Source organism: Balaenoptera ricei, chromosome 2 (genome assembly GCF_028023285.1).
Source record: "Balaenoptera ricei isolate mBalRic1 chromosome 2, mBalRic1.hap2, whole genome shotgun sequence".
NCBI classification, from domain to species: Eukaryota; Metazoa; Chordata; class Mammalia; order Artiodactyla; family Balaenopteridae; genus Balaenoptera; species Balaenoptera ricei.
In genome coordinates, this window is record NC_082640.1 from 155,366,455 (window position 1) to 155,382,352 (window position 15,898).

Consider the following 15,898-nt stretch of genomic DNA (forward strand, 5'->3'; position numbering starts at 1 on the left):
CCCTTAAACAGAGGGTATCTGCTATCATTTTAAGTTCCTACGCACAGTGAAGGTGAGGTTCTGTGGTTCTTTCAGCAAAATAACAACCCTGGATCTAGGATGTAACGAAGTGCACAACACCCCCATTCTCTGTAAATAACCAAGAATATGTGCATGTCAGCACCATGCACAAAGCTGGCGCTTGGTGGCTACTCTCCACAAATGAGGCACCACATGTTCTGTTCCTTGGGGCTACTACACGGCAAGATACTGTGGTGTTTACTCCAAGTGCAAAGGTCTGTGGAGATTCACAAGTGATTGGAGGAGGATTGGCAAAGGTGCCTCACTTCTGACTACTCAGGGGTAAGGTGGGACCTCCAGAGATACATTTATGTCCCTATGTGAGTTTCCTCTCCCTTTATAGCACTTCTACCCAGGCTACTCAAGTCATAGACTGGATCTGCTATGAACTTGACATCAAACTCTTCAACACAGTCCAACCACCTTTTGCACAGTGACCCTACCTCCATGGGGAGATTCCCGGATGTCCCAGATGAGAACCCGGCCATCATCTGAGGAGCTGGCAAAAATGTTGTCATTCACTGGGCTCACTGACAAGCCATACACCGCATCTTCATGAGCAAACACATCTAAGGTCTCACTGCTGAGAGACAGAGAGCAGAGAGAGGCACACAGGCACACACATACACACAAAAGTAGTGCAGAGTTAAAGCCCTCTAGTTCCTAGAATGGAGTTCTCTTTCATTTCCAGGAGAAAGTCAACCTAGCTAAACCCAAAGGATATTACATTTACTAAAAAGTAGGTATTCAACTTCCAGGCTAAAAAAAAAATTATTACTAAAGAGATAAGACTTCATGACAAGTTTGTTTTTTGCACTAAATAAGCATATTTAAAAGTGACTCAAGGCAATTCCCTGGAGGTCCAGTGGTTAGGACTCAGCGCTTTTCACTGCTGGAGCCCGGGTTCAATCCCTGTTCAGGGAACTAACATCCCCACCCCCAAAAAAGTGACTCAACTGATGAGTTTCATGTTTTCACTTACTACAGAATGCATCTGCTTGTGTACAGTCTTGGGGGTGGTGCTGGATTTCCAAAAAGTGAGGGAAAGCTTTAAAGCAGCCCTGATGCCAGCAGGGGTAGAAGAGGGATCCCTGGCAGTCTGGCATGGTGAGTAAAAGCATGGCTCCAAAGCCAGGCTGCCTACGTTCAGATCCTAACATCACTTGACCTTAAGTTACCTAATATCTCTATGCCTCAGTTTCCTAATTGAGATCATAATAGTATTGCCTCATAAAATTATTGTGAGGGTTAAATATTATGTTTCCTTCCCTTCCAACCTCTCCCTTTAAATTTTTACCTGAAAACTATAATTTTATATCAACTTTGTAAATCTTTTTTAAATCAAAATTTTATTTCAAAACTATTACAGAAATCTTTTTCAGCAAAGGACAGTTGATTTCATGTTATTTTCTTCAAAAAACAAGAACTATTTCGGTCTAAAGACATACCTGCCTTTCTTCATACGAAAGATGGAGTTAATTACCTTCATAAACCAACAATCTATTTACCTTTCAACATCATGGAGGATAACCTGCTCATCATTTCCTGCAAGGGAAAAAGCAGACATTTGGTAATTCCTGCAAAGTGATCCTGTTCATATTACAATTCAGTATTTTAAAGATTTCAGGGAAAACAAATGAACAAAGTCAATGTTAATATTTACAAATTAGGAGGGTTAATTAGAAAAAGGTTTATAAAAATAATGAAGAAGGATAGGATATTCTTATAGAGAATTTGAAAAAGCATAATAGCATGTAGATATAACATAATAACAGTTTCCAAAATGCATTATCCAGTGGATGATTAAAAAAACAAAAAACTGTAGCTATTCAGGAAAAGAATAAATGATCATGGGCAAATCAATCCATTCATCCAAGCTAGCTTTTTTTTTTTTTTTTTTTTAAACAAAACATTCATTAACTGTGAGACCTGGAAAAATATCTGTAACTTTTTTATGTCTCAGTAAAATAGGAATAACAATTGTATCTACTTCATAGAGTTATCGTGAAGACAAGAATATAAAAGCATTTGGAGTAGGACTAAGCCCCCAACAAACGTTTGCTACTATTCATACCCTGATCATCTTTTATAGCATTAAAATCTAATGATAGTGTGATCCTAAATAATGGGAAAGTTTTTATCCACAATTTTTTTCTCTTGCATTTCTCAAGGAATCTAAAAATACTGCATCCATGATATGTGTAGTCCTGCCTTCAAATGGTTTATATAGCCAAAAAATAAAAATCCCAAAATGAAGACAGTAAAAAAATTTCCCACTCTATGCTAAAAGCATAAGCAGTAGAGATGTGGCCAGGTCATCTTAAAGTCCTCACTGTAACTCTATTGTGGGTTCATACCAAGTAAATCAAACCCATACTAATGCCTTTTAGGTAACAGGCACAGTGTGAGGTGCTGAGGATACGAGAGGAATGAATAAGATTGAGGAATTCACAGTCCACCTGCACAAACAACTAATAGTTGACAAGATGGGTTACCTTATTGTAGCGATATGCTCTACAATGGAGACACAAATAAAGGAGCAATTGTGTCCTTTATGAGCAGGGTGAAAGTACATGGCACAAAGTGGGAATATTTTTATGGGGAAGGAGACACTTGAATAGAAACTCAAATAACTCAAAACTCTTACCGATGGAAGACTTATGGGAATTGGTGGGGTCTGGACAATTAATCATGGCCTATGGAGGAACAGTATGGGCAAAAGGCACAGGGCACTTAAGATGACAAGTGATTTAGTGAACTAGAGCACAAGATGCAGGGGAGGAAGATGAGGCCCGATAGGTAGACTGGATTTAGGCTTTATCCTGTGGATGGACATGTAGGGTCAAAGGTTCACATGGTTGAAGAAAACTCGTATAAGCAATGAATAAGGAGAGTTAGATATCGGTAGCAGAAATCACAGCAGGACACTGCAGTAGTCCAGGCCAAAGATGAGGACCTGAATCAGAGCAGTGGGTATAGCAAGAGAGCAGAAACTAAAGGATGGATATGAGGCTTTCAAAATAGATCTGACAGTGTAGTTGGTGACTTACAAGATGTGAAAATCAAAGAAAGGCAGGTCTGAGGCTGACTTTGAGATTTCTATTAGACTGAACCACATGAAATTGTCATTTTTGTAAGCTGAAAATGCTCCAATGTCAGCAGTTTCTTAAAAGTTAAACCTAACAACTTACATAATTAGTTGAATGGTGATAATAACCGAGAAAGGGAAACCAGGAAACAAGAGGAAATATTTGTGCAGGGGAGAAGGACTAATAATCTTAGTTTTAGATCTGCTGGATTTAAATTACTTTTGGAAAACAAAGGTAAATATTTGGTGGGGAAATCTGCAGTGCATAAGAGAGGTCAGGGCTAGAAACGTAGTGGTCAGAAAGGAGTGTGATTGATGGACGCCATCATCAAGAGGCTGGCTTGAGCAAAAGCCATTCCAATTATACCCCAACACAACGTTTTTTCAAACAGGAGCCACCCATGGGTCATACACCAATTTGAGTCACAACCTTTAAAATCTTTAAAAACAAAACAGAATAGAATAGAAAAAAAAAAAATCAGAGTGTACCACACATACTAAGGTTAAGTACTCTTTCTAACATGTTTCTGTGTACCAGACTGCAATGTGAAAAGTTTTCTACCAAAAAAGAAAGAGAGAAAGAACAAGAGCAAAGGAGAGAAAGAACAGACAGACATTAGTCTAATACATGTGTCTAAACTGCTGTAATGCAGAGAAGACAAGCTATGGGAAACCAGTAATTCCACAACTCAGTGAGATAAAGGAAGGAAAATTAAGGAATAATTTTAGCACTCCTTTATCTGAAATCCCAGCCACAGTTTCCCAAGGGGAAATCTCCTTCTTCTCACCTCCAGAGAATACTTTGGTGTTCCCACTGTTGAAAGCCAGGCAAAAAATGTTGGAATGATGCTCTCCTTTCAGCTGTATGGGCTTAACTCTGGAGTGGATAGCTTGTTCCATGTGCCATAGTAGAACCCGGCGATCATCTCCTCCTTGAGAGGCAAGTAAGAATCTAGAGTTAAAAGAGCTGACATTTCAAGGCTGACATTTGGTTTTGCCAGCCTGAATCCCATACTTTCCAAAACTGCATCTCCTCAACTCTGTGAGATTCTGATGGGACACATAAACCCAGAACTCTACCCCCTTAACCGTCAGTAGACACATGGCCTCTAAGCCACTCACTTTTCCCCAGAAATTACATCTTGAACAGATACAGAGAAATTTCTGAATTTCCAGAGACCCAGTTGTTTAAATATTTCTTCATTTGCTACCTAAAATCCTTCCACTAATGTCCCCCCACCTTTTTTTTGTCTAACAGAACCTCAGTTGGTTTCTACTGCTTGCAATCAAAGAACTCTAAATATGCTAGTATTTATAGCATAAAAGTTTCCAAAGCACTCTCCTTGATGTGATCTCGCTGACTATGGGACACCAGACAAATGACAACTGAGGAGGAATTGCCTGTCACAGTAGCAGGATCAAGACAGAACTTGGCTCTCATGAAGCTCAGTCCAGCTCTTTCCTCTGCATAATTCTCAATAGTCTGAGTTGAATGAGCAATATTATACTGCATGAGCCAGGTCCTGGAGAATGAGAAGATACATGTTCTACATATTCTTTACATTTGCAAATGCATTATACACATCTGGAAGGATGAACAATGGACTGTAAACAGTGGTTACTACTTCCAGGGAACAGGATTAAAAGAGAGGTAGAGGACAGATTAAGAGGGTTTTTACTTTTACTTTATAGATTTGGCACTGCTTGACTCTTTACAACAAACCTATATTATATTCCGAATAAAAATTTAACTTACAACAGGAGCAAACATGGGCAGCAAGCCATCGTAAGCTCTATACCTCTGCCTCCCCTCCTCCATTCAATATAATAGCCACAAATTATATCACATCCATAACAAGGGCACGCCATGCAACCACTCAATCAGTAGATCTGTAAGAACTAACTCAGAAAGATGACCAAAGGTCTTTATTAGGGAAAAAAACGAGGTGTAAAACAGTATGCATACCAACATCCATTTGTGTAAAACAAATTTTTAAAAAGCTCCAATACAGCAGGAACCTTGTCAGTTTTGTTCACTGCAGAATTCCCAGCACCTAAATGAATGCCCCAAAGAGTAGACATTGAATGAATATGCTTATGCTTGCATATCTATGCTTGTACTTGCATATCTAGATGGCTACAAAAGAGGTTTTTAGTGGACACCACCTCTAGGCTAGAATTGTTTGGAGACTTTACATTGTAGTAAAACATATATAGCAGAAAATGCACCATTTTAACCATTTATAAGCATACAATTCAGTGGCGTTAAGTATATTTGCAGTGTTGTACAACCATCACCATTATCCATCTCCAGAACTTTTACATCATCCCAAACTGAAACTCTGTACCCAATAAACAATAACTCTCCCCAGTGCTCAGTAACCACCATTCTACTTTCTGCCTCTATGAATTTGATTACTCTAGGTACTCCCATATAAGTGGCATCATACATTTGTCCTTCTGTGTCTGCTTATTTACTTAGCGTAATGTCTTCAAGGTTCATCCATATTGTAGCACGTATCAGAATTTCATTCTTTGTAAGGCTGAGTAATATTTCATTACATACATACTGTTATTTTTTTGAGTCCATTCATCCATCTATGGACATTTAGGTTGTTTCCATCTTTTGGCTATTGTGAATAACGTTGCTAAGAGCATATGGATGTACAAATATCTGTTCAAGTCCCTACTTTCAGTTCCTTTGGGTATACACCATTGGAAAATTTTATGTTTTAATTTTTACTTTATACCTTCCTTTACTACTTGACATTTTGCCATAAACATATTTCCTCTTTTAGTAGAAAAAAAAAATCAGTAGAAAACATAGTAGCCAAATCATACTTATTCTCCCTCTCCTAGAAAGAAGTTGCCTTCATTCCTTGAGTTCCTTTGTTTCTTGAGATCCTTCTTCCTTCCATTGTCCGTCAAAATCAAGTTCTGTGTCCTCCTCCAAAGTATTTCACTGTCTACCCTTAAGGGAATGATCCCTTAAGTATGGCCCACAATGTTCTGTGTTTATGATTTGCCTAATTCAACTATGAGTTCTCTGGCCTGGGATGGTTATTTAAATTCTATGTCTCTTATAAGTTAAGGTCATGAAAATAAGCTTTGGGTTTTTGTTGTTTTATTTTAATGAAAAATGGCATAAAGGGGTTTTCCTCCCTATTAATAGATTTAGACAGGTCACAGGCACTTTAGTTCTACATAGTCTCTACTCTTACTGTTTTTTCCCCAACACTTGAGACCACAGGTCAGGGACTTGGCACTGTTTTTGCTACTTTGTATCTTATATTTAGAGAAATATTTCTCTGTGCCCATGTCTCTATCAAAAGTGAAAAATTAAAAGATAAAGAGGCCCACATGTTTCTTCAACTTACTCATGTTTCTAATCTAATCTCCCTGAGCCTGAGTTTCATCAAATACAAAACTGGGATCATAACAGCTCTACTCTCATGGGTTTTATAGATTATAAAGTCAAGTACAAGAGAGTTAAGTAATCTGCCAAGGTCACAACAGTAAGTAAAGTGGTTGAGCCAAGATTCAAAAGCAAGCAGTTAAGACTCCCCACTCTCTTAACCACTACTCTGGATTGCTTGCCTTATAGAATGAAAAATAAACCATAACAGACAAAGCAAATTCACCTGATGGACAACTGAAGGGATTCTCTGCCTTGGTAGCACAACTCAAAAATGAGTAGGTAAGAATAAAACAAAGGACCACAGGACTAAAAACAGAAACCAACTTAACTGGAGTAAACGGAGGGAGCAGGGACAGGGACCAGGAAAGGCTTGCCTGAAATTATAAAGATTCTAGCAATGCACAAAACCGATAACGGCTTATTATAAAGAACATACAAAGAATTCCTACAAATCAACTTTGAAAACAACTAGGAAAAGAGGCAAATATGACAACTCACAGAAGAGGAAAACCAAATGGCCAACAGAGATTATAGAGGATCTCAACTTCTGTAGTAATCAGGGAAATGTAAATTATAATTTAGATACCTTCTTACAAAATGGCACAAAGAAATGTACAAAAGAATGTTCACTGCCTCATTGTTCATAATAGCAAAAAAAAAGGTAGATAACATAAATATCCATCAATATATAAACTGATAAAACCGATTGGAATACAAACATGAATGAAATCTAAGCACAATGGAACACTATACAGCATTTAAAATGAGCTACAGATACGTGTACTGAAATGAATACATCTTGAAAACCTAGTATTAAGTAATAAAAACAAGTTTCAGAAGGATATGTAAAGGAAAACATTAAGTATATAGTTTTAAATATGCAAAACAATACCATGTTATTTATGAATAAACACACAAATAACAAAAGGGGATTACAAATGTACCTGTAAAGTTTTATTTCTTTTTAAAAAAACAACAGATTGGAAGAAAATTTAACAAACTGTCAACACTTTGTCAAATCTGATTGATACTTCTCTTCTTTATGTTTAAATATTTCATGACATTATTACATCTATGAGATATAGTACAGTATTGTGGTCATGTTAAAAAAGAAAAAAGTTCTTATCAGTTAGGGATGCATTCTGAAGTGGGTGAAATGGCGAACATCTGTAATTTCCTTTAAAATATTCCAAAAAAAAAAAGTAGGGGGATAAGTGATTAATAAAATGTTGATAATTGTTGTAGATGGGTACACTACATTTTTGTATATGCTTGCACATTTCCATAAAATAAAAAAATATATATATTTTTAATGTTCATGATAGAAAAAGAAAATAAGACTCTCCAGGATGTGCTGGGATACCCATAGCAAAGAAATATAACTGAGGGCACCTCTGTGTTTGTTCATTAAGACCTATGCAGGCAGTACAACCTCTCTTGAACTGCAGCAGCTTAAAAAAAAAAAAAAAAATTCAATAAAAAAGAAAACAGAATATCTATACCTATGCACTTAAAGTCATAACCATTCTCAGCCAAAGGATCTTCCCCTATCATCCAGACAGCATTATCTTTAATACTCACTCTAGATTTAATTTTGCCAAATAAATTCTTTATGATTTTAAATGAATGGTTATTTGTAGAGTGCCTTGGGATCATTTAAAATGTGTCCTGGGGCTTCCCTGGTGGCGCAATGGTTAAGAATCCACCTGCTAATGCAGGGGACACAGGTTCGAGCCCTGCTCCGGGAAGATCCCACATGCCCCGGAGAAACTAAGCCCGTGCGCCACAACTACTGAAGCCTGTGTGCCACAACTACTGAAGCCCGCGCACCTGGAGCCCGTGCTCCGCAACAAGAGAAGCCACCACAATGAGAAGCCCGCGCACCACAACAAAGAGTAGCCCCTGCTCTCAGCAGCTAGAGAAAGCCCGTGTGCAGCAGCAAAGACCCAATGCAGCCAAAAATTAAATAAATGAATAAATTAATTAATTTAAAAAAATAAAATAAAATGATGTGTCCTTAGTACCTAAAATGATGATGACAGCCCAAGTCCACAGAAGATTGGAATCACTGAGGCAGAAACTATAGTTATGGCAGGGCCTGCTTCCTCTGCTTTGCCCTCAAGGTCAGTGTCAGAAGATGTAAGGTGCACATGCTCCTCCCACCCCTATTTCCTTAGGCAAGGTATTAAGAGCCCTGTGTAAAGATGACACTTTTCAACCATGTGTTGTCAAAAAACACAAACGGTGGAAACTGAGGCATAATCTGAAATTGCTGGGCTGCTTTTAAGCCAGTAGAGAGAGCAGAACAGCTGTGCCCAAAACTCTGACCCCACAAAGCAAAGGAGGGCTGGTGAAGCAAGGATAAATCAGTTTAGAACATGAAAAAAGCTCTACAGTTCTGTCTCTGTGAGTCACGCGGTCAGTTCAAAAAACCAAAGATGTATTGTAGAGTCCCACAGAGAGAGACTGTCTGACCTGCAAACAATCCAAGTGAAGAGTATGATCCTTTAAGCCAGCTCCGTGAGTCTGGCAGCAGTTGGGTGCTTGTGGGGTTGGCCCCAGCCTCTCAGACACTTCAGGGGGAGCACCAGGACCTCTTAGGAAGGCAAGGCCTTTCTGCTTCGTGCCAGTGCCAGGCAAGGGACAAGGAGAGGCCACGCCTTCTAAGCCTGGTTTCCTCACAAACCACTGCTTAGCTTCAACCCAGTTGAGAATCCCAAGAGAATACAACTACTTATGCTGGTCATCTTGGGTTGATTTAATTCTGTATCAAACTCACCAATTCATCCTAAAATGTACTATAATCACATTGTGGCAGCAGCTCTGTAGTTACAGAAAGACTTTATATTTAAATATTTCTCTTTTCCAGTGGGTTGTGAGCTATAAGCAGAAAGTCTGCAAGCTCTCACACCGTGCTGTTAACAAAAGAAATTATTTGGGCTTCCCTGGTGGCACAGTGGTTGGGAATCCGCCTGCCAATGCAGGGGACACGGGTTTGAGCCCTGGTCTGGGAGGATCCCACATGCCGCGGAGCGGCTGGGCCCGTGAGCCACAACTGCTGAGCCTGCACTCTGGAGTCCATGAGCCACAACTGCTGAGCCCACGTGTCACAACTACTGAAGTCCGCGCGCAGCAGCGAAGACCCAACACAGCCAAAAATAAATAAATAAATTAATTAAAAAAAAAAAAAAAAAAGAAATTATTTAACATTCTTGTTAAAATAAGAGAAGTCCAGAAAAGCTGAGGCACAGAAGGAAAGAATTTGCTTTGGGTTTCCTCAAAGTCAGCCAAGCACAGGACAGATCTGAGAGAGCACTCTGAAACTCGGGATCAAATGCTCCTGCAGCACAACACTGTTTGCAGAGCAAAAGACGTTTACATGTCCATCAAACTAAGTCTCATTAAATAGTGTTCAGTGAAATAAGCCAAACACAAAAGGACAAAAACTGCATGATTCCACTTATATGAAGCACCTAGAGTAGTCAAATTCATAGAGACATAAAGTAGAAATGGTGGTGGCCAGGGGCTGGCGGAGGAACAATGGAGAACTGTTGTTTAATGGGTACAGAGTTTCAGTTCTGCAAAATGAAAAAGTTCTGGAGATGGATGGTGGTGATGGTTGTACAACAATGTCAATGTACTTAATGCTACTGAACAGTACACTTAAAAATGGCTAAAATGGTAAATTTAAAAAAAAAAAAAAAAAAAAGGAGTTCCGTGGTGGCCTAGTGGTGAGGATTCAGGGTGGCCCGGGTTCAATCCCTGGTTGGGGAACTGAGATCACACAAGCTGCGTGGCAGGGCCAAAAAATAAAAAATAAAATAAAATGGTAAATTTTGTATTATATATATTTTACCACAATTTTAAAAATGCAAAAAGTTTACTGTTCATATATATACTATGTATTATGCAGGCAAAAAAAAAGCATGAGGAGCTCTGTCTCTTCTGATATGGCATAATCACTAAGATGCAGTGTTAGTGACTGTGTTAACTATTCAAAACATTTTCTTTTAAAAAATGACACAGTGGGATTACATTCAGGGTTTAGGGTTCCATCTTTGTAGGCAGCAAAGGTGGTACAGGAAGTGCAAGCTTTCGAATGAAAGTGTCTGGATTCAAATCCTGGTTTCACCACCCATGTGTCCTGGGTGAGTTATTCTACTACTCTAGCTTCAATTTTATGACTGTAAAATGAAGAAAATGCCAACTATCTCCCAGGGTTGTTATGTTTGGGTGAGATAATAAATATAAAAGCACTTAGCCCAGTGTGTCATTTATTAGGTATATACACTCCTTAAAACATCCTACTTTCTCTTAAGTATCATCCATGAATTTGTCCCAATCTTCCAAACTCTTGTTTTAGGTGGCATAAGAGTATGAACAGCATGATGTATTTTAATAAAACAAAAGAATACACAAATTTGTACATGGAAGGGCAAATGTAAAATGGTTAACAGAAGTTACTCTTGGGGATAGCAATTTTACTTAATGCCCTTTTATACTGCTGCAGTTTTGTTTATTTTTTTAACCTGCAAAGATTTAAAGGAAATCACGCAGCCTGGTTTTCTTCTCAGCCTATTTATTCCTTCTTCTCCATGTGTGTAATCGCCACTCTGCGGAGCCAAACCTCTTTTTGTGACAACCATACCTCTCCTTGAGCTCTAAGAGGAAGCATGGAGATATAGAGGTGCAGCCTATGTGCCATACAGCCCAGCTACATCAGTGTATGAGAAATAAGTCTTTTGTTATTTCCCCAAAGTTGAAAATAATTAACTTTTGTATAAAAGTTTATTCACATATATCTTCACTTGCGAGGTAAGGATTATATAACCCTTTTTCCAGATGAGGATCAGAGAGACAAAATGACTTGCTAACAATCTAAGAAGCTAGGCCTTGAGCCTAAAACCAAGGTGTATCCTTTCTACCAAAGTGCAAGAGGCCAGGACACTACTTACAATTCCAAGTGAGGATGTTTCACAGCTTTACGCAGGGAAGAAAAGCACCATCCATCCAGAACTTTTCATCTTCCCAAACTGAAATTCCATATCCATTAAATATCAGCTGTTCATTCCTGCCTCCCCACTCCCCTGGCAACCACCATTCAACCTCTAGAGACACCATTTCTGTCTCTATGAATTTGACTACTCTAGGTACCTCATATGAATGGACTCATACACTATTTGTTCTTTTATGACTGGCTTATTTCATTTAGCATAATGTCTTCAAGGTTTATCCATGTTGTTGCATGTACCAGAATTTCATTCCTTTTTTTTTTTTAAAAAGACTGGATTTTGGGCTTCCCTGGTGGCGCAGTGGTTGAGAGTCTGCCCGCCGGTGCAGGGGACATGGGTTCGAGCCCTGGTCTGGGAGGATCCCACATGCCGCAGAGCAGCTGGGCCCGTGAGCCACAATTACCGAGCCTGCGCATCTGGAGGCTGTGTTCCGCAACAAGAGAGGCCGTGATAGTGAGAGGCCCGCGCACCGCGATGAGGAGTGGCCCCCGCTTGCCGCAACTAGAGAAAGCCCTCACGCAGAAACGAAGACCCAACACAGCCATAAATAAATTTAAAAAAAAAAAAAAAAGACTGGATTTTTTTTTTTAATTAATTAATTTATTTGGCTGCACAGGGTCTTAGTTGCAGCACGCAGGATCTTTGTTGTGGTGCATGGGCTTCTCTCTAGTTGTGGCATGTGGGCTCTAGAGCGCGCTGCTTAGCTGCCCCGCGGCATGTGGGATCTTAGTTCCTTGACCAGGGATCAAACCCACGTCCCCTGCATTGGAAGGCAGATTCTTAACCATTGGACCACCAGGGAAGTCCCGAATTTCATTCCTTTTTAAGGCTGAATAATACTCTTTTGGATGTATATTCCACATTTTATCAATTAATCTGTTGACAGACATTCAGATTGCTCCCACTTTTTTGGCAATTGTGAGTAGTGCTATTATGAACATGGCTGTACAGATACCTGTTCAAGTTCCTGCTTTCAATTCTTTTGGGTATATACCCAAAAATGAAATTCCTGTATGGTAATATTCTATGTATAATTTTCTGAGGAACTGCCATACTGTTTTCCACAGCAGCTGTATCATTTTACATTCCCACCAGCAATGCACAGGGTTCCAATTTTCCACGTCTCATCAACACTTGTTATTTTCTGTTTTTGATTTTTTGGTTTTTTGATAATAGCTATCCTAATGGATATGAAATATTTGTTGGCCATTTCTACCTTCAAGTAATAGACTAAAATGATTCTCAAGTCCTTACTGAATATCTTGGGGCACATCGTTCTACAAGTAGTCTGTTACTTTTCTTTATGTATTGTTTTATACTTACCTACCCTGAAATTCAGTTACCACTCTTCTGCTCACTCATTCCACCCAAAGAGTTGCCTGCAGTTTATTTCCATTGGTTTGGCATTCCACTACTTGAAGGAACTAATGTCATATATAAATTGGGGCTATTTATATGCATTCTCTCCTCAAATCACTTACAAAAACATTAAGAGCACTAATTTCTGTTTACCCAAGCATGCCAATTCTGCAATTAAACCTACTTTAGAGATGGATGTAGTGTGAAGCAGCACAGCATAGCATTCAAAACCACAGGCTTAGCTTTGCTCTACAGTAGAAACTAACACAACATTATAAAGCAAGTATACTCCAATAAAAATTAATTTAAAATAAGTTAATTTAAAAAAACATAGGTTCAACTGTCAGTGTTGCTACCCACTTACTAGCTATGTACCTTTAGACAGGTTACTTAACCTCTCTAAATTGTACCCTCTCATCTGCAAAACTGAAAAAATAACTCTCTATTCTATAGTGTTATGTTAGGATTAATGATAGATCTGTGTGAAGGGCTTGGCCCACTGCCTGATACACAATACAAGCTAGATAAATGTTAGCTAATTATTATGCTATTTGAACTCCAACAATAGTTAAAATTTACTCTGGGTCAGGGACTGTCCTAAGGGTTTTACATGCAGTGGCTCTTCAAATCCTCTTAACAGCCCTATGAAGCAGGTAGTGTTATCCTTATTATCCAGATGAAACTACAGAAAAACTAAATAACCTGAAGGTGCACAGCTACCAAGAATGGAAGTTGGGATCTGAATCCAGGTAATCTGTCTCCAGAGACAGTGCTCCTTACCACAATACAATCCAGCCTCTCAAGTACAACAGGGGCCAGGTAGCAAAGCAAATGAGTGAAACCTGCCAGATTAAACAGCAGACTAGAGATTACACAACCCTTTTTAAAGGAAAGCCACTACTCAGCTCCAGCCAGTTACTGCCACAGCAGAGTGCAGGCTTAAGTCAGCCAGATCTTCCAATTTTTTAAGAGAAGATAGCAACCTGATTTTTGCAGGCTGAATGCAGGCCTCAGTGCAGGCTGCAATTAGCCCATGGATAAGTTAAAATTGGATGATTTGCCCAAGGTCACAAAACTGGGGTCCAACGGTACTTTCTAAATCAGGACGAAAAAAAAAAATCAAATGGCAAGTGCAGGCAGGTATGGAGAGATAAGGAGAGGTGGTATCACACAAGTTTTGCTCTTCACTAAAGAAGTAGCCACAGGAGTGATACTTCTGCTAATACTCTGCTCTTACCTAGTACCTTTTTCCTGAAAACTGATTCTACTCATCTACCTATTATCTCATTTTTCCACATGTCCAATTAGGTAAGTAAGGCAGAAACATTATCCCCATTTTAAGGATGTGAAGAGTGAGGCACTGGTGTGCCTCAATGATGGAAGCCTTGACTCCTAGCTTGAAACACCTGACATTAAATGAGAAGCAGAAATTAAAGTAGCAGCAACACCCTAAAGAGATAGCTAGAACCCTAGGAAATAAAATAGTTTCTCGGAAATTAGATGACTAGTAGCAGTGGGGTTTAACAGAGCTAGGGTTTTTAAATCCTAAGCCAGCACACCAATCCCTAGACAATGTCTCTAATTCCTAAGCAGAAATAGAGAAAGGAATACACATCAGAATCACAGAGTAGAGTTGGAAGACACCTAACAGATCATCTTCTCCAACATCCCTTTCTGCCAATGAAGAAACTAAGGCACAAAGAGGTAAACTCGCCTATCCAAGAGCACACCATCAGTTAGAGGCAAAGTGAGATTCAAATCCAAGATGTCTGATTCCAAAGCACCTGTTCTTCCTAAAGTGTAGTAAGCAGAAACCACTGAATGATTTCAGAAAGTACAATGATTTTAACAATCATGTATTTTAATGTGTATTAGGAAAAAGAAACCTAGCACATTGAACCCATGGTTTCATAGACATTATAATAATATAAAGTTTCCTTTCAAATATTGTTTTAAAGAGTCAATTTAGAAAAAAAATGTTAAATAGCACAGATGATACCCCTTAAATGTGACAAAAGTCAAAAGGGTGGGGCTGAAACTTCTGAAATTTAGAGAATAGTTTACCAGGCACCTCTACTACCTACCTCCTTAAGAGGGGGACTCTAAACCTGAGGTTGTGATTTGATACACACTCAAACACAAACAGAGTAACCAGGGATTAATCTCTAAAGGTAATAGGAGAATGTGACCATTTTAACAAAGAAAGCTGCAATCTTATCAGTTACACTGTAATCAGCCTAAAGGAAGACTACAAAATGGCTAAAACTTAAGACAAAAATATTCAGCCTCACTAATAATCAAGTCCAGTTATATGAGAACTTCAGTAATAATAAAAATGTTTAAGTAATACCATCTTCACATATTGACTGAATTGCAAAGATTAAATGATGCCCAACAATAGCCATGATGCAGTCTAAAAATACAGTGGTACAAATAAATTAATTCAACCATCTCAGAGGACAAATATATATCAAATGTATTTTATAAATTATAAAAAAACTTTGATCCAGAATCCCATTTCTAAGATTTTATTCTCAGGCAAAAAAAAGGTTTTTGCAAAGGTTTAGTTACAAGAATTGTGATAAAAGCAAAAAAATAGAATAAGAGGAAACTGGTTAAATTCTGATGTAGACCCTTGACAGGATACAGTGCTGCCATAATATATCATACCTTAGAACAGTTCTCAAAGTATGTTCCACGAACCCCAGGAGGCCTGCTAAGTCAAAACTACTTTCACAATAACACTAAAATGTTATTTGTCTTTTTCACTGAAGCCAAAGAGTTTGAGAATTTTTGCTTTAGAATTGTGGTTCTCAACCAGGGTGACTTTGCCCACCCCAGGGAGCATTTAGCAATTTCTGGAGACATTTTTGGTTGTCACAACTGGGGAGCTGCCACTGGCATACACATATAGTCTTAGGCCAGGGATGCTGCAAAATGTCCTACAATGCCCAGGACAGT

The 15,898-nt window shown here is 38.8% G+C and overlaps 1 protein-coding gene across 3 annotated transcripts in view; it reads right to left on the minus strand.

The window, feature by feature from the left end:
* DCAF5 (DDB1 and CUL4 associated factor 5) overlaps positions 1-15,898 on the minus strand; it is a 105,237-nt gene that overhangs the window by 70,585 nt on the left and 18,754 nt on the right. For all 3 annotated transcript variants that reach the window (XM_059914499.1, XM_059914501.1, XM_059914500.1), the window contains exons 2-4: positions 3,937-4,080; positions 1,569-1,605; positions 504-643 (exon numbers count right to left, since the gene is read on the minus strand). In XM_059914499.1, coding sequence (XP_059770482.1) covers positions 504-643; positions 1,569-1,605; positions 3,937-4,080 — 321 coding nt within the window. The remainder of the gene's footprint in view (positions 1-503; positions 644-1,568; positions 1,606-3,936; positions 4,081-15,898) is intronic.